Raw genomic sequence first — 23,244 nt, 5'->3', positions numbered from 1 at the left:
TTTAATACACGTTAATTTGCTGTGGCTTAAATATTTGTGTTAAATCAAGTAGATTACTTCTAATAGAAAGTCTTTCTTTAGATATATTTTGCATTTTCTGTAAAGACTGCCATGTTACTTCCAAGTTTTTATAAACACTAGAAAACATACAAAACGACCCTTTGTATTAAATACTGGACTCATGGTGAAATGAAACAGAGATTGTGATAGATAATCAAAGTTGGGTTACTCTATTGATCAGAAATTTACTTAATCTGCATAAGTAAACCGAAACTGACATCTATGAAATTGACAAAAAATATATAGAAATGCATATTACCTCAGTCATTTGTGTTAAGCTTTGTGTCTCTCCTCATAAACATCTGATGCTTGCATGTGTATTGTAATGTAAATAAAGTCACATGACCAGTCACCTGACCCCACAAGTCACATGACGACACTATGTAATCACATGATCACACCATGTAGATGTATAGAAAATTACTCTGCAGAAGCCAAGACTTTTCCTTGATTAAACAAAAGAAATTGCTTTGAAATCATCCTGCCAAAGTACATGCAACATCTGAAGTCCTAAACATTTCATATTTGAATCATATTGATTGAGAAAGTTGAAGAAGTTTTATAGAGAAGTGATGGTGGTACTAACACAATTAGTTCCTATGTTGTTTATTGCTGGTGCTGCTGTTGTACACTGTGCATTTTCTTGGCTATGTCGTATGCATACGCAATATCTGGCCTTTGTTCTGGGTCTGGATTAATACACATTGCTACTAAGTTTCGTAACTGAAAAACAAAAATAAAAACGGTTTGAAACGACTGAAAAATTATAGTTACATTAAAGGATAGTCAAGTCAGACTTTATATTTCTACCTTTATGACACTTTTATTGATTATTGCTATCAACTTAAATATGATTCTGGGTGATAAAATGGCACCTCGGTGACTTCTTCCATCTCAAGTGTCAAGATGAAGAGATTGTGGTTAATGTGGTGTTATCACCAGAAGTTTTCCCATAAACCCTTGCAGGGAACCATGGCTGAACACATGTCAAGTGCAGTAGAGCTTGTTTACAAGATTTCAATTTAGTAATGTTATGTCATCACCAGAATTGTTCCCATAAACCCTTGGAGGAATTTTTTTAAAAATGGCTGAATACATGTCAATGCAGTAGAGCTTCTTTACAAGATTTCATTTTAGTAATGTTATGTCATCACCAGAACTGTTCCCATAAACCCTTGGAGGAATTTTTTTTAAATGGCTGAACAAATGTCAAGTGCAGTAGAGCTTCTTTACAAGATTTCATTTTAGTAATGTTATGTCATCACCAGAACTGTTCCCATAAACCCTTGGAGGAATTTTTTTTAAATGGCTGAACAAATGTCAAGTACAGTAGAGCTTCTTTACAAGATTTCAAAGTTACTGAAGTGCTATTTTATCACCCCAAATTTTGTGAAAATAGTGTAGCAAGTTTCAAGTATGCAATATATTAAACGTATGCAGTAATCAAAACAGGTGTACTGAAGGCAAAAATTAAATAAGCCTGCATGGATTTTCCCCTCTTACTTGCAATCTGAATTGGTGACAACATCCTTTCTCAAGGTGATTTTGACAGAGATGAATGCATAACAAATTAAAAAAACAAGAATGAAAAGGACAAGAAAACTAAATGTGATGTATACAAAAAGAATGTACAAAATAATGAGTGGAGCGTCTTTCTTCATCAAACATTAATTAGATTGCATTTAAAACTCTTGTGGGCAAGCCTTGGAATACATCTAATGGAGAATGAACATTTTATTTGATAACGTGTGTATCCGCCATGTCCAGCAACAACAGTAATTGGGAACACAATTGTATGAAGGCAATTACAGTAAATGAAATGTGCAATCAAGCAGTACAAACTATTAGATGTAAGACCAGGAATTATGTAATACACCAGGGGTCATTATTTTCACCTTATTTTCCCCCAATTATCAAAATTTCACTGGTAAACTCGCTTTTAAATTCACCTCATGGTGGGAAATTTCAAAAACATTGTATGACAAGTGTTAGGATTTTGAGACTTCATTAAATAAGCAATAAGAGTGAAGTGTTACCATGGTAACATTAGTAAATTAAGTAAAGTGAGTCAAGAATTTCCTGCCTCAAGAGTATAAGTACAGTCACGCATAACAAAAAGGCTATGGAATTAGCAATGCTTTCACATATGCGACATTGAGTTATTTCAATGTTTGTCTTTCAAATACTAAAGTACATTGAAATCTTTCTGTGCACGTGAATAATGAAACAGTCTCCTGGTTTTAGGAATGACGTTAAAACATCAGGTGTAAGACACTGTTGTATGCTTCAGCAGGATTGGCATTGATGTGTGACATGGCTTAATGATGAATTTTAACAAGGCACTAGTAGTAGTCAAATATGTTGTGGTTTTTTTAAGACATGCATTATTACATTGCTTTCTATTTTTGTATGTAATTTCTTGATTTCAGTGATGAAGTTTTTCCAATTCCATTAAAAATTGGCAGATGTAAGACTCTTTGACATTAACCCTGATATTCTGCTGGCAATTATGGATTTAAGCACATTGTTCTGATAGTTTTAGAGTCAAACCCCAAGACACACCCCTGGACATACCCCATAACACTTACCTCTTCAGAATAGTGTTCACCTAGCAGTGGTTGATGGTTTTGATCTTTTTCAAGGTCAAACCCCAGGACACATCCCTGGATCTACCCCTAAGATGTGTTATTCTGGCAATGGTGGATGGTTTTAACTTTTTATAGTCAAACCCCAAGGCACACCCTAGGACACACCCCATGACACTTACCTCTTCAGAATAATGTTCAGCTGGCAATGGTGGATAGTCGCATTGTTCAATCTTTTTACAGAGTCAAACCCCAAGACACACCCTAGGACACACCCCATAACACTTACCTCTTCAGAATAATGTTCAGATGGCAGTGGTGGATAGTCACATTGTTCAATCTTTTTACAAAGGGAATATAAATTCATCTTATCACCATAGAATGGAGACTGTAAGGCTGCCATCTGTATGGAGAAAATATAAACAAATCAAACTGGTATAGTAACAACATTGCAGCTGTTTTATTAATCTCTCTCTCAATGGCTTATTTTCACACAGTTAAGTTCTGAGTTGTTCTAATTTTATAATTTAATTATGCTTTCTGTGGAACTTACTAAAGTTAAAATTATATCACAAAACAAAAATACGCTGAGACATAAAGAAACATACAATTTCGAAAAAAGGAGAAAATCAAGAAATGTATTGAAGTCACTAATTTTCACTACTGATAAGTACTCTCCTTAACAAAATACCTCTACAAAGAAAACATAAACATTATTTTAAAAGTGAAGAGACAATTTGACAGACACAAATTGCACACTTCCTCAATTTGCTCATGAATATGATATGAAAACAAATATCATGGAATAATTGTTTGTTGGTACAAATTGATGTGAAATAATAGTTATATTGTCCTGGAATATACAGGGAATACAAAATGTATTTCATATACTGCATCAACGTAGAATTGGTATGTGTCAATGAAATTCTTTTTGAAAAGAGCAACATATTTTTAGTTTAGGCCTTAGCAAGGAGAATTTGCTTACGAAAACCTTCCATTAGCAGTGGATATTTCAAATTCTGAGTAACAGTGTTTAAAGTTATTGTTATTTCAGAACTCCATTCTACTGTAATCTATTATACCACGCACAAGCCAAGTTGAACAAAAAAAAATATGGAATTTATATTCTGGTTTTTCTACGTCACGACAACGTGCATCTATGTCATGACAATGAGCGTCTATGTCATGACAACACATGTTTACGTCACTGGTTCTGCTGTGTTCAAAATGAGTCAAAATGTTCATAATTGCCATCACCTGCCCCAGATTTTCTTTGATATTACTTGCGCTGGTATAATTATGGTATTCTCCAATATTTTTCTTCATTCTAATTTCTTGTGATCTAAGGGTTTTGTCACTACTCATCTAGTGACTTGTTGTGACAAAACTCCCTTCGGTCCCTTAGGTATTTTCCTTGGCTGAACAATGACAATTATTGGGGAATAACATCTAAATATATTGTTTTCAGCAATGTGTGAAATATTTGTCTTTCTTAGTTGTTGTGATATCTCAAGACAATTTTCTTTACATGCAGACAATGAAGTTTTTGACTTTGAACTCAAATAACAAACTTACCTCATAAAGCAGGCATCCTAAAGACCAGATATCAGATTTGAAATTATAACTGTTTTCATGAATTCTTTCTGGTGACAAACTTACCTCATAAAGTAGGCATCCTAAAGACCAGATATCAGATTTGAAATTATAACCGTTTTCATGATTCCTTTCTGGTGACAAACTTACCTCATAAAGCAGGCATCCTAAAGACCAGATATCAGATTTGAAATTATAACCGTTTTCATGATTCCTTTCTGGTGACAAACTTACCTCATAAAGCAGGCATCCTAAAGACCAGATATCAGATTTGAAATTATAACCGTTTTCATTAATTCTTTCTGGTGACAAACTTACCTCATAAAGCAGGCATCCGAAAGACCAGATATCAGATTTGAAATTATAACCGTTTTCATGATTCCTTTCTGGTGACAAACTTACCTCATAAAGCAGGCATCCTAAAGACCAGATATCAGATTTGAAATTATAACTGTTTTCATGAATCCTTTCTGGTAACAAACTTACCTCATAAAGCAGGCATCCTAAAGACCAGATATCAGATTTGAAATTATAACCGTTTTCATGAATTCTTTCTGGTAACAAACTTACCTCATAAAGCAGGCATCCTAAAGACCAGATATCAGATTTGAAATTATAACCGTTTTCATGAATTCTTTCTGGTGACATGTAATATGGAGTGCCAACTAAGGAATGTGCTGCCGTCGTCTTGGAACTGAAGAAACGACCTAACCCTAAATCACCTAATTTGACAACACCAGCTGCTGTGATGAACACATTGGCAGGTTTGATGTCTGAGGAATAAAGGTAAGACAAAGAACTTGTTAGAATAGTACTTCAATTTACACTATCATCCTAAGTATTTGTGTTTATTCAAAACTTTTGAATTTCAGTGTCTACCTCTTGCTTGTAAACATCCCAAAATATATGGGCACTGGAAGATGCACAGATCACTTCTGATGAGGTAAGTGTAATGGGGTATGTCCTGGGGTGTGTCTAAAAAATTGAAAACTGTGACCCCTCAGTTTAATTTAGGCAACGCAAATGAATATTTTGGATCAGTATTGAATATTGTTTACAACAATTGTGTCTTCAAATTGTTATACATTTAGAACTAGGTTTTTTTCTTGAATGTGACTTTGATATCGAATTTTGACAAGAACCTAGAAACCATGAAATTCTGGACTTGAGACTGTCTCTATATCTTGTTCTATTTTCACAGACAAACACAACATCTATGACAGAAATGCTCTTTCAATCTCAACCCAGCATCAATGCATGACTTCAGAATGTATTATCTATCTATCAGTATCTAGGGAGTTCCTTTTGTGTCAATTTGTCTGGCAGGGACTGGAATCCTTAACAGAATAAGAACTGCCTGGCATAATAATAGAAAATCGATTTAAGATGGAAATCGGCAGTGGCACACTTGAATCAAATTATCACACTGGATAGTACTACTTTGCCAGGTTACCATGGAAACCCTACAAATACATTCATTTCCTATTCAACCCCACTACTTAAGATGAATCCAGACATAGCTCAGTGATTTAGATGATGCTACTGTAATTTGTTGGACAGGAAGGCTGGCACGATAAATCTTTGTGCGGAAACCATTTTTCATGGATTTCCAAGTGATTGTGTCTGATGTGCATGATCAGATTTGGCACATCTTAATCTGTTTTCTTCACACAGGTTTCCAAATTGAGATTTCTCTTCATTACTACACTAGAGTATTAAATCTCTAGACATTTTTACAAGTCAAAAAATCCGAAATGTAAGTATTAAATCACTCCTCTATTTTCTTGCTCTATCCTCGATGACTTTTAAAATCCTCAATTCCAGTACTACTGAAAATGAAATGTCTGATAAATATGCTCTATTCTCATATATCTATTATCAGTTGTGTAAAATCTGCAAGTTTTTTACCCCACCCCCGTCCCGAAGACATACATGCCTCTGAGTGTTAAAACTTGAAATATTGGCACTTTCTATTCTGTTATCATTATTCATCTTTGATCAAGACTTAAAATCTACAACAATACAATTGATATGGACTACTATACCTCGATGCATAACCCTCCTTGAGTGCATGTGTTCCAAAGCACTGCATAACTGTACAAAATATTTCCAAATTGTCCTTTCTGGTATGAGTCGTTTCTGTTTTTTGAAATGCTGTTGACAGATAGGAGATAATAATTCAGTCTGAGTAACCATTATGTAAAATGGTTAATTACAATGCTAAAGTTATTGGTACAATTCATACACAGTTATGTATCCTAGCTTAGTTAGAATCACACAATTTCTTTGAGGAGATAGAGCCATGGCATACTGAATAATATTTTCAAGTATGTAACATACACTGAAAATAGTTGTTGGCATTCTTATTTTGAGGTTTATTTACAGATTTTATACTGGTATTTGAGAAAAAAGTTGGTATGATTTTATTTTGTGGCCAACATACATATACATACGTACATTGCAAACAGTTTCTGTTACAGTGAGATATACATTTTATCAAGTACCTTTAACTTTAGTCATAACGTTGACTTGGATCGAGGTGTCAGCATTAAAGGCCAGGTTTCAATCCTAAGTTATCGCATCAGTGTTATCTTATCAGGATTACATAGGATTATTCTTTTGTTCTGGACCTACTTTTTCTGCCAGACAACTATTTTTCACAGCTATAATCTTTCTCCTAAGTGGGCCTTTAAAGTTTAATACTGCTTCATCAGGTATTCTTGTTAAGTTAATTGTAGTCCCACAGGACATTGTTTACCAGTATTAATGAAGGAGTGAAAACATTTATCAAACAGTAGTGAAAATACATTGTGTATTTTTTTTTTTGGGGGGGGGGGGGCTTTATAACTTTTAGGTAGTGAATGAGCAATAAATATTTCAGTAAAGTGAGACTTTAGTCCCTGCAGTATTATGTAGCAAGGTCTGATCCAATAAATATAGCAATGTGTTGCCATAGTTACAAATGACTATCATAAATACTGTCCTTCAGAGTGTACTTATCAATTTTAATGATACCTCAATGTCACCATAATATGAGTATCTATGGTAATTGAGTATACAAATGGCTACATTTTGTGACTAATTTTGCACATAAGGCTTTCTCAAGGAGACAGATTTGAATGCAACATATGCCACCATGATAAATATACACGTCTGTATTTTTTTTGAACGCTTTACCACAGCAAAGTAGAAGCAAGACTTTGTAGAGCACACTGTTTCCCCTTAAATACTATACATCAGTATGATTAACAGAAGAAAATTGAAAGTGACATGCATATGTCCAATACGCTATGTCATCTTTGTGCCAGGTTTGAATGAAATTGGATATTTACTAATTATGTAAATTTGTACGAAGTCTACAACTTTTGTAATTTGGTTTAAATGTGACTTAGAACTAGATGTGGACTAGTTGGTCAAATCTATTTATTACAGTGGCCATCAAGACATAAACATCATCACATAATATAAAGTAATATCAAGCAAATATAAAGGTTGTACGATCGAACTGAACAACTAACTGGTTTTTACGTTAGATTTTGAGTGGCAATCATGATAAAAACATATATAATACAAAATACAATTAAGCAAAAACAAGGATGATAATATCAAAATAAACAACTAGTCAGCTATTAAGCGATTTAAAGAGGCAATCATGATGTAAAGATAAACAAGTAGCACAGAGTATGATTCAAACAAAAATAAAATTACCGAATTGAACATCTTGTTCACCTAAATATCCAATTTCAAACACATTGCACCCAATGTTTAATCATTCTTTTTGGATAACCTTTTCACATGTTCATCTTGATTGCCACTTCAACATAAACATGTATTGGTAATACTACATTTAGGATGATGCAAACTAAAGATAATCAGATCAAATTGAACAACTAACAATCTTGTAAATCAGATTTTAATCAGAATTGGTACATTGGGATGAGTTTGTTAGATAAAATAGGGATCAGTCCAAGTACAGTGTAATGACCAAAGAACTGAAAATCAGTTTTGAAAAGAATGGCAGTAACGTCAAGACGATACAACCGCTTCCAATAATAATAAGCTCTTCAAAGTGGCCGTATTGGATGAGGATTGGATATTTACTTTGGTTTTTTAATTCATAAAGCAATTTTATCATGGCTTCCTACTTGAAAAATTAATGTGGAAAACATTGACTTAGTCTTTGTTTGCAAAAGCTAAAAAAACATGTCCAAAAATATTTTTGTTATTGTATGTACAATAATACACATTTTTACACATGTAGTAATTGTTTGCAATTTATTGGGTTACAAACAAGGACTTGGTATTTGTTTTTTTCACATTGATATTTCAAGTAGGAAACCATGATCAAATTGTTTTATAAATTAAAAATCTAAAATAAATGGCCAATCCTCATCCAAATGGCCACTTTGATAATTAGTAAACTGTATGAGTATCATTCTGCAAAGTCCTGAGATACTTGAACATTTTAATTTATTACCTTGATCATTCTTGATAGATCCCCTGCATCAGCTAACTCTAAAACAATATTCAATTCATTATCTTCTATGAATGATGCTAAATATTTTATGACGTTTGGGTGATTTAATTGCTGCAGAAAGAAAAGAAGATAGATAGGTAACATATTAATGTGATTCATCACCATAGTAACAGTAACGACTACTTATAAATAATGGAATCATTGGATATTTCATCATAAAGTGATTATTTATTGACGTTTTTCACGGCTGGATGCAGATGTCAACTGTATAAGTGAAGAAGGCTGAGTGATTTAGATAACATATACTTGGTTTGGAACTAGTACAAGAAAAATATCAACACAAATAAGCTTTTCTTTGCTTTGGCAAATGCAAACGTATTAATATTGGATTCTATCATTTCAATGATTTAGCCAAATAATCTGGATTATCACAGGTCTTTATAAGGTAATGGTTCCATTCGACAAATTTACTGATTAACTTGGGATTTCCAAATGCCTTGATAAGTAGTGTGATTCTGTTTTATGAAAAGTATAGTTCAAGTAAAAATAACGCATATAACACTATTGCAAATTAACAAATACTATACATGTAACAATGTTTCCTCATTTTTTCTTGTTTTGCAAATTTCCTACGATTTCACCATTAAAAGTGTAATAACAATTTGCTAGCACAATAACATAACAATAACAAAATAACTAGTTGTTACATTACATAAAATTTGTATTTCAGATTTCCCAAAACTTCAGCATGATATCCTGAGACACATAATGTGAATATTTTGTTTTTTATATAATATACACTTGACAAATACAACTTACTTTGAGGAGATCAATTTCTTTAATACAGTCTTGTCTTGCCTTGGCGTCCATCATCTCAAAAATCTACAGAACAAAATACAGTACATATTTATGAAATTTGTAGAACACTCCAGGCAACAATCACAGGCTTAACAGACATAACCTATTGATGATGTAAAATAGTCACATGCCCCTAAGTATTATGATGATTAAACAAACAACTACTGTTATAATGCATGAAAACAATGCATTGTTTACTTACAGTAGTAACTTTGGCATGTGTTTCTCCGAGGTAACCAAAAAATGAAGAAACAAAAATTGGTGATACAGAGAAAATTGCTATTGGTTACCATGGTATGGAATGCCAAAAATGTTGTCTTAATATGCTTGAGGTATCATGAGAATGATTAATCCTAACCCCCACCCCCACCTCCAAACCGACACAGGCACATGCTATTGTGTGTCCAGCTTTACATACACAGATACACGTACACTAAATTCTTCTGCAATTGTTGTTGCAAAATCACATATGAAATGATTCCAGGCTGAATATTCAGTTCATGAATTAAAACAAAACTTATTGTAAATATAACATTTTAAAGCACTCCTGTAATATTTACAGTGAAATGTGAAGACATCACATTCATACAACTCACTATACTCTGAAATTGCTTATTTTTGGCTATTTTCCTTGTCATTGTAATTACCATAAATGAACACTAATTATTAGCCTTGCATTGTGCACTAGGTGTTATATAAAGTCATGACTTTTATCTCAGTAGTTATACCTGGTGAAGCTTAATTACACATGTAAATATATGACTGTTACTGTACACTAGACGTCACAGACATCTAGTGTGCCCACGAAGCTGAATTGAAACACCACTGATTCACAGCAATTTCTTGTTATTGGTGCCCCCCCCCCCCCCCCCCCCCCGAATGTAACCTGTCGTCCTTTTAAGCCAATTTGACATGTCACTGATGTACCATATTAAATTTCTTGTTCTCCTATCCCCTTACTATGTGGTGACTAGTGTGATCTCGAAGCTAATTTGAATTTGACACACCCCTAATTTACAGTAATTTCAGTTTGGTCTCCTCTGTCCCTTACTATACTGTATGATGACTCACAAGCAAACCTGGTATTTATCATTTTCGCCCACAACAAATTTTTGTTTGTTACTTGAGGGCATATTAATGGCATTTATGTAGAACAGTACTATATAGGTGTATTGTTGGCGTAAATCTAGCCTATATTCATCAAACTATGCAGCTGTTTTCCTTCAACAAAGATACAGGATAGTGACAATATATTTCCGATATTAACTTAACATATCCTTTGAATTGCAGTACAATGTTTTATACATGAGATATTGTAAAGGAAAGTAAAAGCTGTTGAAGAGATCTAGCTGGTCCATGTGAATGCATGTTACAGTTCTTTGTGATAATCAGAAGCAACTTGATTCTGCTTCTAAGTTCTAGCACTGAGCTGACAGTAGCTGGCCAGAGATGCCTAAAGTCAGAATGAATCTATGAAATTCTTGAAGAAACAAGAGTGATATAAATGACAACATCACTGAGACTAAAGTGAGAGCTAGATAGATACTGAAAAAAAACCCTGTATTTCAAGTTAGAATGCTAAAGCTGGCTGGGCTTGATGGTAAATAGAGTCATGATGGTCAAATGGTTACAGTGGCGAGCTTGCAATCTACAGGTTGCAGGTTCGAGCCTCACTGCTGCCATTTGTTTCTGAATGGCTAAAAATCCTTGGGTTTGAACCATGATTGCGGTTCAGTCAACCCAGCTGTATAATTCGGGACCTGGTAGGATGGACATTGTCATGTGAATGCTTTAAACCTGTGTGCTTACATCGGCTGTAGTGGGTTGTATGCTCCCCAAGGAGTTGAGGGAAATACTTTATTGCGCTATTGCGCCAATATGTATGTGCCAGGGATAATAATTGCAAAGCACTAAGATCGCAGTCTGCAGTATGAATGGTGCTTTATAATGTGCACTAGTATATCATTATTACATTTTTTGCTGCTCAATATCATTATTCTGACAGCTTTGTTTACCAATCACATACTCTATACTTACTTGTACTTTCTTCAGTGCTACTACACTATTGTCTATAAGATTGGTTGCCCTGTAAACCACACTGAACTGGCCACGTCCTATCTTCTTCTCTATGCTGAAATTAGCAAGAGTTCCATGAATGTCATTTCCTGCATTACTAGGCTGTGTATCCATTGGTTGTTCATCCTCTGTCATCCTGATTTTAAGTCAATAAGCTATAATTCTGAAATAAAAACAGGAAAAAATGCCTGGTTATATCACCTTCTGGGACAATGGCAAAGAAGAACACTGGTCATACTAATCTTCATCTCATCTCCATAGTTCAAACAATATTTCTTTACCATTTTAGTTATGTTTCGTTTTGTTTCCACTTTCATTAGAGAGGTTTAGATGTACGTATTTATTTCATTGTCACATGATTCAAAGCAACCCACACGTTCTGTATCAGACGATGCTACGTCAAAATGGTGGTCTACATGTAACTAAATATGTGTGATGTTTTTGTCATTTTTCTTCTATTACTAGTCGTATTTTTAATATCGAAGTTCGAAAGCATAACCTTAAACTTAATGTTCGGTTTTGCGTTTGGGTAGTTGCGGGAAAAGTGACAAAACTACCAACATGTTTAGAAAACAAAGTCATATGTGCGTGGCCTTCCAGACAGAAGATGCCAACGCTCGCATGCACAAATTCCACTGTCTTTCATGATTGTGTTCTGAACATGAAACTAAACACAACTTTGTATGCCTCATACTGTGTACGCCTGAACGGTCCGGCTCCTGTACGCATACACGATCTAACGTGTATCTAAACCTCTCTATTATGATTTGCAATCACAAGGTCTGAAACTTGTCAACTATCACACTCAAACTGTATGTCAACTAGTAAACCACATACATGCTACCACGTCTGTCTCAAGACTTTGTTTTTAGTTGTGCACGGTACACTTATCTTCAATAAAATATGCATAAAAAGATTCATCTACATAATACATGTATACTACTATAGCCAAGTCTCGAACACAGACTGCCCTTTCTCATTGAGCTTAAGCCTTTATAACCACAGCAGTTTAACCACTAAAGTCTTTAACCACACCAGTTTGTGAGTGAATGGTTTTCTATATTCATTTAGTGAACTATGACAATTTATAATAAGTCATTAAGTAACTATACCAAATAATATGGGGAGTCATGTAACAGATGTTTGCCCTAGAAGTGACCTTTTAAATCCGTTAAATGAACACAGATCTGTACTATAAAAATAGTATATCAGTAAATCACCCTTATAAAGTTCTGGTTCCAAGTAACTGTTGAAGTAGATTACATGTACGTATGATGATATGTTGTAAAAACATCCTCCCACACACTAATGTATATCACACAAACCCATGTTTGCTTGTGAAAAATTAAGTACCTCAATCACTCACACTTAACAAAATTAATACTTTCCTATGATCAATCTGTCAGATATTTGTGTAAAAACTTTAAATTCCACAATTGCTTCGTTGTAGGTGTATAAACTGGTATTACAGGTAAATGGATTCACATTAATTTGTTGATGTCTTGATAAAACTTACACTTCATTATCTATGAAAGGTTATTCTATCATGGTTCAACTGATATTTAGGTGCCTCGATATCAATGACAAAATTGTTTTATCAAAAGTTCAGGTCACATTTTATAAATCTTAGATTATCTATGGATTTAGTTATTTATGTGAATGCAATTAGATTAAGGTACACGTACTTGGGTAGGTCGATGGCCTTATACGGATGTGAAGATTTGATATCACAGTCTGCATTTAGTGATTTATGTGAATGCAATTAGATTATAGGTGCAGATACTTGGGTAGGTGGATAGTTTTATATGGATGTGAAGATTTGATATGAGAGTCTGGATTTAGTGATTTGTGTGAATGCAATTAGATTATAGATGCATGTACTTGGGTAGGTGGATGGCTTTATAAATTATATGGATGTGAAGATTTGATATCAGAGTCTGGATTTTGTGATTTATGTGAATGCAATTAGATTATAGATGCATGTACTTGGGTAGGAGGGTGGCTTTATACGGATGTGAAGATTTGAGGTTATAAAAATACATAATTCTAATGTTACATAAAACCTGTCAAAATGTATCATTATATACATGTCAACATGATAAGGTATTGGTTTATATGGACTTCTATATTTGTGGCAGTTCTTAGAAATGGAAATATCTGACTACAAAGCAGAAGAACATGTCATAATAACATGAGTTCATAAATGTGATATTATTGCATGTGATCCTCATTCCAGTGGACATATGGATGAGGATTGGGTATTCATTTTGGATTCTTAATTTATAAAACAATTTTATCAAGGCTTCCTACTTCAAAAATCAATGTGAAAAAAACATTGACAAAGTCCTTGTTTGTAACTCAATACATTGCAAAAGATCAATACTTTTGTCCAATCATTACCTTTCTTATTGTACAGTATACAATAACAAACTTTTTACACATTTTGTTTTTAGCTTTTGGCAATGCCAATGTATTGAGTTACAAACACTGACTAGGTCAATGTTTATTCGTGTTGATTTTTCAAGTATAAAGTCATGCTAAAATTGTTTTGTAAATTAAAAATCCAAACTAAATACCCAATCTTCATCCACACCCAATCCTCATCCATAGCGTAGAGACATGAGGTACGGTGTGTTGTAAATACCATTATATTATTTGTAAGACATTAACACTTTGAAATGTATTCTACGCTCCATTTTCTTTTCTTTGCTTGTGGATAAATATTCAGGATGTATGGTACAAGTAACATGACATAAGTTCACTCTAAGTGTCCTGGGTTTCATATACATTTTCTCATGTGTGTTATCTTATCAGTGGAGCCATAAGGATTACATAGGATTACTCCTTTGTATTGGATTAACTGTTCTAGAATAATAATACTGAGCCCTGGTAGACAACTGTCTTTCATATCCAAATTTCAATCCTAACCTAACACAAACCTGTACCTTTTTAAAGCCCAATGTATGAATCCCAGGTTCTTGTATTAGTGAAGCCATGGCATAAGGCCGGATTACACCTGATTATTCCTTTGTAATAGATTAATTGTTGTAAGCTATGCCAGACAACTGTTTTAGATGTTAATCTGAACTTTTACACAGATACTCTCCATAAAATGTACATTATTTTTAGCTTTTTATCTTACTGTGATAAAGCAGCTGTGTTCTCCTGAAAATTCTGTAAAATTTGAAATTTTCACTAAAAGACTTATTTTTGCTTAGTTCGATGGTAAACAAAAATGTGAAAATAAGTAATGACAATTAAAAATGCCTTCGTGTACATGAACACTATGTACCAGTCTGGTAATTAGTAAAAATTAGTCTTTGAGAATGAGCTGAAGACTGTGAAATATCTAGGTTAGCAGTAATAACAGTCTTGGAGAATTTGCATAACAATTTGCATAACAATTAGAAATATTATGGGTCTTTTCCCAGGAAATCAAAGGGAAACCCATCGTAAAACAAGACAGTGTGGATTCATGGTTACAACTAACTAGACACTTGTTACAGAAAACGTATCACTAGCACTTGCCTCACTATATTGACATATTCTTGATGTGAAAATGTGATCAATAAAATTTCATTACAGGCTATAAACAAACAGCAATCTATTTTTGCATCAATGGTTTTCATTTGTAATGGTAAAATTAAGTTACTTGGCAAATTGCCTATCAAGATATACAAATACCGTACAAATTCATTTCTTTCAAGTATTGATTTTTTTTCCAAATTACAAGGTATACACGTTATTTTTGATCATAATATCATTGGAAAATACAAACGTAACATGTATCATAATCGTGTATCAAGTTTTATCTTCAAGTCAAAAAATGGTTCAAACTTGGAATAACATTTGTTTTCACTGCGTATATGTAAAAAAAATATTATCTATAAATATAGTATTGTTGACATGTTTATAAACAGGTCTTGAAATTAGCAGTAGTCCAGGACATACATGTACAGATGACCAAACGTGGCATCTAGCAATCTAGACCACCAAATCAGCACTTAGTCTAGGGTACTTAGACTACTAAACATTGTATCTAGACTACCAAATTAGCAGAAGTGCAAGACACAGACTACAAAACATTGTATCTAGACAACCAAATTAGCAGTAGTCCAGGACACACAGACTACTAAACATTGTATCTAGACTACCAAATTAGCAGTAGTCCAGGATACATAGACTACTAAACATTGTACATGTATCTAGACAACCAAATCAGCAGTAGTCCAGAACACTACTAAATATGGTATCTAGACAACCAAATTAGCAGTAGTCCAGGACACACAGACTACTAAACACCCAGACTAAACATACCATCTGGACTACCAAATGTTTAAGATGGAAATCAATAGAAAACTGCAGATAAAACAGTTCACTTGGATAAATTTGACTACCAAGCCCGAAAGTTAAATTTGAGAACTGATATTTATAATAAAGTTGATTTTTCCTGATAAATACATGTAGAATATACAGCAATTAAGTAATAATGGATGATAGTACCGTACATTACAAGAAACAAATTATTCCATGAATCCAATTAAATGCATTATAATTAATTGAATGATAATTATGTCTGATTTGTACTTGTTTTGAGGTTACATGTAATATTTACTGCATCTGATAAGGCAGCTACTGAAGTATCACTTGCTAGTCTGTTCCTTAGTGGACATCTATCAAGTACTGACATGTCAATCAACACTAGGATATTTCAACACCCACACTAAGCCACACCCCTTTGATAATTTGTTGATTTTGTATGGTTCAATCACCTATAAAATATAACTTAGCAAGATATGGTGTATCTGTATGAAAGGTGATCTTAGAGAAATAATATTTTTTTATTTTTGTACAATAATTTCTTTACAATACTGAAGTAATTTACATAACATATTAATAATATCATATTATATAATCAGTATAGGACCTCATACATATATACATTCATATTTTCATCAGTTTTAAATTATATGTATACAAATGATATCTCTTGTATCTGTGTCATTTTTGCAAGTCGCCTAGTTACTAACATAGCTGCTTATTTGCATACGACTTGAGTTCAGTGTCCTCACTGCTCGTAGTCCTCTGTTGCCAAGGCGACAGCCACTGGAGGGTTCCAAGCAACAACTGATACTGATACTGCATGAATATGGTTGTACAAATTAATAATTTATTATTCTGCAGATATCATTTTATTGAAAACAGATAATATCCAGGGTGGATCCAATCTAGATTGAGATCATGAAAAATTGTTTTCATAACAGCAAGAATATTTCACACTTCATATCTTAATTTCTGTATCCATGACAATTTTTCAATAAATTAAAAGGTTTTAATACTTCTGTTTACCATATTGTTCTAATTTTTGCTAGACTCTGATTTGATTTAAAATATAATTTTATAAAATAAATTGTGCCTCTAAGCCAATTTGACCACTGACACACACACCACTGACGAACAAAATTTCTAATGACGCACCAACATTTGGTGTTCCCCTATCTCTTACTATGTGGTGACACTCTTACTATGCCAGTTTTTATCATTTTGACTCACAACAACAAAATTTGGCTATCATTAACGAGCACACTGAAAATGTTAAATTACTAATATTTAGGTATAAATTAAGGGAGTACTATGAATAAGGTGACATATATGAAGAGACAAACTGTGGAAAAACAAGACAATATTTCAATTGTATGTTATCGTAGCAGCAGAATCAGATCATCAAAACCAAAATCAAAATGAAATGAAAAGAATCTAGGAATTGCATCGAGTGTGATATTTATTTGTCATCATACATTCAAAAATGTCTTCATTCCATCAAGAGACAGATTAGATTTGTACATCCCTATGGTGTGGGTATTATACTAAAATACCATGCAATGATCTTCAATCCAAATGGAAAATCACACTGTAATTTACAGATTACTGGGACTGATAATCATGTACATGCGCCATTCATTAATGACAGTCTGATGAACAAGGTACAGGGACGTAGGAAAAGAGACTAAACTGTAGATATTGTGAAGTGATATGATAAACTGCCACAGATTTCTTGTTAATATAATTGGGCAATCTAAAACAAAAATTTAAAAGAGAGAGAAAAAAATGACCCCAAAAAAGATAGGAAAGTATGAATTATTAACTGGTACTAAAGGCCTGTGATTCGTTCCCATGTTTGCACTTTCGTAACATCATATCAGTGTAGCATTTTTTTGTTCTATAGCTCTACCAGACAATTGGTTTTCACATCAAAATTTTGATCTTAATATGAACTTTGCCTTTCTAAGCTGATGGTTGATTTTCTTCATTGATAACAAATAATCTGTATTCCGCACAGTAACTGTATTGCCATATCAAGTGAACTCAATTTAATAACACATTTCTAATTCTGAAAAAACTGAGATAAGAAGACTCCTTATGGTGTGTATACTAGTTTATCTCTTTCCTATACACTCCATGGTTTGATCCTATCCTATTCCCACAGGACTACTTCGATTTTGAAGTGGGTGTGAACAGGTACACTGTATAACAACTGAGAGTTGTGTCCTTTTGTTCTACCAGACAGCTGAGGGCCATATCAATGGTCTTTAAATGCCCCATGACCCCAGACATTCCTAAAGGTCATCTGATTATCTCATACAAGTAGTATTACAATATAAACAGACAATGGATATGTGTATTAAAAACCTGGTCAGTAGTTGGATGCATGTACTCGACATCCGGTTGCGAAATCCACTCCGAGTCTATTCATGCTATTGAAACTAGAGCTGAGAAGAGAGATGATATTTTAACATCCTTATCTATGACAATTAAGCATGTCTATACCATGTAACAGTCCATTAGAGAAGTTACTGTTTGTTTACTGGCTTTGTTTGGTACAACCAGGCAGAAACCAATAAGAAACTGCACATTCCCAAAATGGCAATTTCTTGCTAAATTGCCTGAAAATGAAATAAACTGCAACTAGACGCAGATATGTGGGTGCCAATGTTTTGATGTCTGCATGATGATGATGATGATGGCTGGTTGTTCTTCCCATTTGAGACAAAATGTCACAAACAACTGTATAAATTCCATTTTGCTATCTTAAAGCGTAATACTTGCAGTTTCTTATTGGTTTGTGCAGGGTTGTAATTTATTTGAAACAGAACTGGTGAACACTATAAACTTGCAACAGGCTGTAATTTATGCAGCCTTTGTAGATCTTGGGATTCCTGTTTCATCTATATGGTGCAAGATATGAGGCCGTATTTTATGTAGCTTTTGCATATTTCCGTTTCATGTATGTAGTGCAAGATATGAGGCTGATAATATGCTACACTGATACTATCATTACCATCAAATTGAACATCAGTACTATATGCATTACTTAGTCTATTATTTACATAAATGAATACTAAATTACCTTGTTGCCTTTTGCATTAGATGTGAATACACAATGCAAGATGTGAGGTAGATACATTGATAAAAATTTGGATATAAGATCAGAACACTTGAATACTCACTCAAGTGAGTGATTAACATAAATGAATAATAATAATCTTCAATTTTGCATTATAAATTATATAATGTCAACTCAATGGGATGTAGGAAAGTGACCTTTGTATCACAAATGATGTATATTTGTTTGTGTGCACTTTTACTTGAATGATATTATAATCCTCAACTTTTGCATTATATGATTTGATGATTCAATGCGATACAAGAAAATCACTCATCTATTGCAAATGCTGTACATTTGTATACATGTGTGCACTCATTTTTTGAATCCACTTAATTATGTCCTTAAGTTTAAAATTCCAATTTCCTTTTCGTCCACTTCAAGTTACATGTTCTCTGTTAAAGTACCTAAAATTGGCATAGCACCAAATGAGTGCTACATGTTTAAAAGTGTAACAGATGGCCATGCAAGTCATGAGAAAAGACAGCTATGGTTAGAAAAGTACCAAGCTGTAAATCACTTGGAGAGAGAGAAGATATTTACACAAAGACAGTATTGTATTGTAGTTCATCTGAATGTCTTTTTATCTAACCTTAGATCATTTTACGATGACCTTGTAGAGGGTCAACAAAATGAAAACCGTTTCTGGGACACACTGATACAATACTATACACAATACATGCAGAGTTTGGTTTACACAGTGAATGTCAAAGGTACTTGTAAAGGTTGTATTAAGTATTCATTGTGTAAATAGTGGCCAATGGACTCAACAAACTTTCTCAAAGCCACCAGGAATCCTTTGTGTGGGTGGGGGAACACACCTAAAATGTACCAGGCCACATACTGACACAATTTTTTGTTGTGTTGCATAATTGTGTAATCTGGGGGTGGCAACACTTTCACTTTCAAAGGCACCATTATAACGTGGTCATTGCTGGTATTCCTCAGCTCTGCTAAGTCACCTCAGCAAGTCAACTAAATTCTTTGTTTTCAGCAATTTTTGGCAAATCTGAATTTCAATTTCTGAATTGTGATTTATAGGTACTTATTGTCAGAGCCATGCCAAGGCTCTTTTCTAAGGCCAAACCTTGAATAGTTATCATCGCCATAGTAACTGTCACATGTCGATCAATGTCAATCAGACTCACCAGCTTTCTTATAATTTATATTTCAAACCTAAAAAAATATATACCAACAATTTTCATGCTTTAAATATTCAACAACCCCAAAAAATGGTGTAACACTGTAACAACAAATAAAAGTGCTACATGCTAAAATATGACAAACCCAACAGTTCTAAACATGGCAGGGGCCAGCCATAGTTTAAAAAACAAACAAACCATCAAACGATAAATCACTTGGAAATAAAATGACAGTTGTGGGGTAACAGTGCTACAGTTTGCATGATGTCAGTCAGTCACAACACTTTTGTCATATTTCTAATTCTAAAAAATAACTGCGGACGATTCCACAATAACAATATGACCTGGTACATGTACACAATGGTTTTTGTATGTAAATTATGTGAAGTAACAACTGTTGCAAAACTGAATTGTCTATTGTAGATTCTAATATATCACTCTTTTCATGTCATGTAGCTGAACTTGAAAGATTTTTTGGGTAAAAAAACATATGATTTATGTTAAAAACATTACCTTTGCAAACCTTCTAAAACACACACCCCTACCATTCAACACAAAGATGATAAAACATGGCCTAGTTTTGGACAAACCAACTCATAAATTATACATAATCTGTAATGCTGTAATATATCAATTATTTATAAAAAGTTATTTCACTTGCAGCATTTCTCTGAGTAACTTTTAATTTTCAAATATTCTTTAACATCATTCTAGTATATATGCATGCATGTATATAATAATTTTCATAGTTTAGAAAAATTAGCTCTGTGTAAATTTTGATATTTGTTAGGTATGTATACATGCATTTAAACTGTAGAAAAATATTTGCCAAACTCATTGCATTATTTTCAGACAGTGTAGAACTTGAAGAAACTGTTGAAATAATTGTGTACATAAGTGTATAAACAACAGGAAAATCGTGACTGGTGCTGATAACCTGTACCATTATAGCGTTACAAAGTACCTTCACAATGTCCACATTGGTAAACTTTCAAATCTATTTTGAGACAGACATACAGTGACCAATTCATATCTGCTACAGACTGTACATGTACACAGCTTGTCAGATGTAAGGGGTGTCCGTGATGACACCTCCCTCAGACATTGACGCCGCCTTTATCAGTTCTTCCTTCAACAACAGGTAGTAACGTTATGACAACGGGGAAATGTTCCTCAGCTGTCGGTTCTACCGTCACCGTAGTATGGTATTCAGATATATATCACAGACTTGTCAACGGAACGGCGTCATGCAAGCAACATGTAACGTACCTCGATCGAGTGCTCGTTCCCATTTGCGTACATATATATACAATTTTCTACGCATACGTTAACACACAGTTCTTTGCTCAGTCATTCTTCAATACAAAGCTTACAAAAAATGCCATACTCATTATTCACACGTATCCTGTACGTGTACGAGTGTGTGTGTGTCCGTATGGCTTCATGTTGTTGACATCCGATCACGAAACGCCGGTGAACGTGTAGCACACACGGTGAGCAGCGAATAATACATATACCATGGCGACCAACAACGCTAACAACTTACCTTTGAAAATGAGAAAAAATGACGCAAACCAAGAAAGCTTCAGCGACTATGTATTGTGTATCACACCTTCAATTCTCGGTGGCTGGCAATGACAGCAAAATGATCTTAAACTTGGTGTAATTTTGACAACTGGAAGTACTACCAAGGTACAGCTGAGAATGGAATTTCAATGGGCTGCTATTGCTAGCTCCTCCTGTACCCACAATGCAATGTGCCACCTCGTCAACGAAGGTAACTGGGATGTACTATTCAAATTAGGGGTGGTTGGAGTTGTACTGGAGGGGATGTACAAGGCCATGGATCCCAAGGCCAGGCCTCAGGCTGGGGTAGGTACGTTGGATCATTTTATTTTGAAGTATTATAGGGCCAAATAAAAAAAGTTGTTTGGTTCCGGTTACCCGACCGCACCTAGATTTTCACGCCGACCCTAAACTTTTTTTTACGTATTCGAGAAAAATAATAATAAAATCGCGAAAATCGTGTGAAGTCTCGCATGAAACAGTGGGTGCGGGTGACATCAACTTAAAAAGACAACTTATAAAAGTATTCTTCAAAATCTGTAATGGCTGTGCATCTGATAGGAAGACATAGACAACACAGATACCATTTGGAAAACAATGGAAAACCTGAACTAGACACTCACACATGAAAAAAATATATAATAAAATAAAATAAAAAAATCTACCTACCCCATCTATTTTAAAATTGAATGTAATTGGAACAACAGTCAACACAATTTTTTTTACGCCTAAAACATGGACATTTTATTTTAAATTGCAGAACCAGTTATCAATTCTCTGAAAAATGTCCAATAAATACTTGGACTAAAAGACAATTTATTGATGGGTAGAACTGTCGAAACTAGCAGGAAATCGACACCTACTTAAGTATTACGGGTCAAATTAAATAATAAAGTTAAGCACTGAAATAAGGTTTACTTCTGTTATTTTCCATCAGAACATGTTGGCTAGAATTTGAAATGGACAATGGTGTTCAACATATTGATATCATGGTTGATAGCTTATTCTGTTTAGACCTAATACAAATATTGTGTAGTTCCGGTTACCCGACACCACCTTGTTTTTCACTGTCGACCCTAAACCTTTTTTTTACGTATTTGAGAAAAAAATGATAAAATCACGACAATTGTGAAGTTTTGCCAGAAATAGTGGATGCGAAAACTGACATCAACTTAAGAAGACAATATAAAACTGTTCTCCCAATCTGTAATGGCTGTACATCTGATGGGAAGAAACCAATAACACGTACAGAGACCATATGAAAAAACAACGGAAAACACAACTACCTGAACTAGACACTCGCACATGAAAAAAAATCTACCTACCCCCACCTATTCTAAAATTGAGCGTAATTGGAATCACACAATTTTTTATTAGGCCTTTATAGCAGTAACCATTTTTTGTCTAGGTGTAAGAAATAATTACTTAATTTTGCATATATCA

The 23,244-nt window shown here is 33.9% G+C and overlaps 1 protein-coding gene across 1 annotated transcript; it reads right to left on the bottom strand.

The window, feature by feature from the left end:
• Positions 1–94: 94 nt before the first annotated feature.
• On the bottom strand, positions 95–21,868 carry LOC144440937 (serine/threonine-protein kinase Nek7-like). Its single transcript, XM_078130407.1, has 8 exons — positions 21,782–21,868; positions 11,611–11,812; positions 9,535–9,597; positions 8,716–8,826; positions 6,284–6,392; positions 4,809–5,011; positions 2,935–3,048; positions 95–783 (listed from the first exon to the last, which is right to left on the bottom strand). Exons 2-8 carry the CDS (start codon positions 11,782–11,784, stop codon positions 667–669), a joined length of 891 nt encoding a protein of 296 aa, XP_077986533.1. The 5' UTR covers positions 11,785–11,812; positions 21,782–21,868; the 3' UTR covers positions 95–666.
• Between the last annotated feature and the right edge of the window lie 1,376 nt (positions 21,869–23,244).

This window comes from Glandiceps talaboti, chromosome 10, assembly GCF_964340395.1.
Source record: "Glandiceps talaboti chromosome 10, keGlaTala1.1, whole genome shotgun sequence".
Classification (NCBI taxonomy): Eukaryota; Metazoa; Hemichordata; class Enteropneusta; family Spengelidae; genus Glandiceps; species Glandiceps talaboti.
Note: the sequence above shows the minus strand (reverse complement) of the source record. Positions and strands in the feature narration are given on the sequence as shown.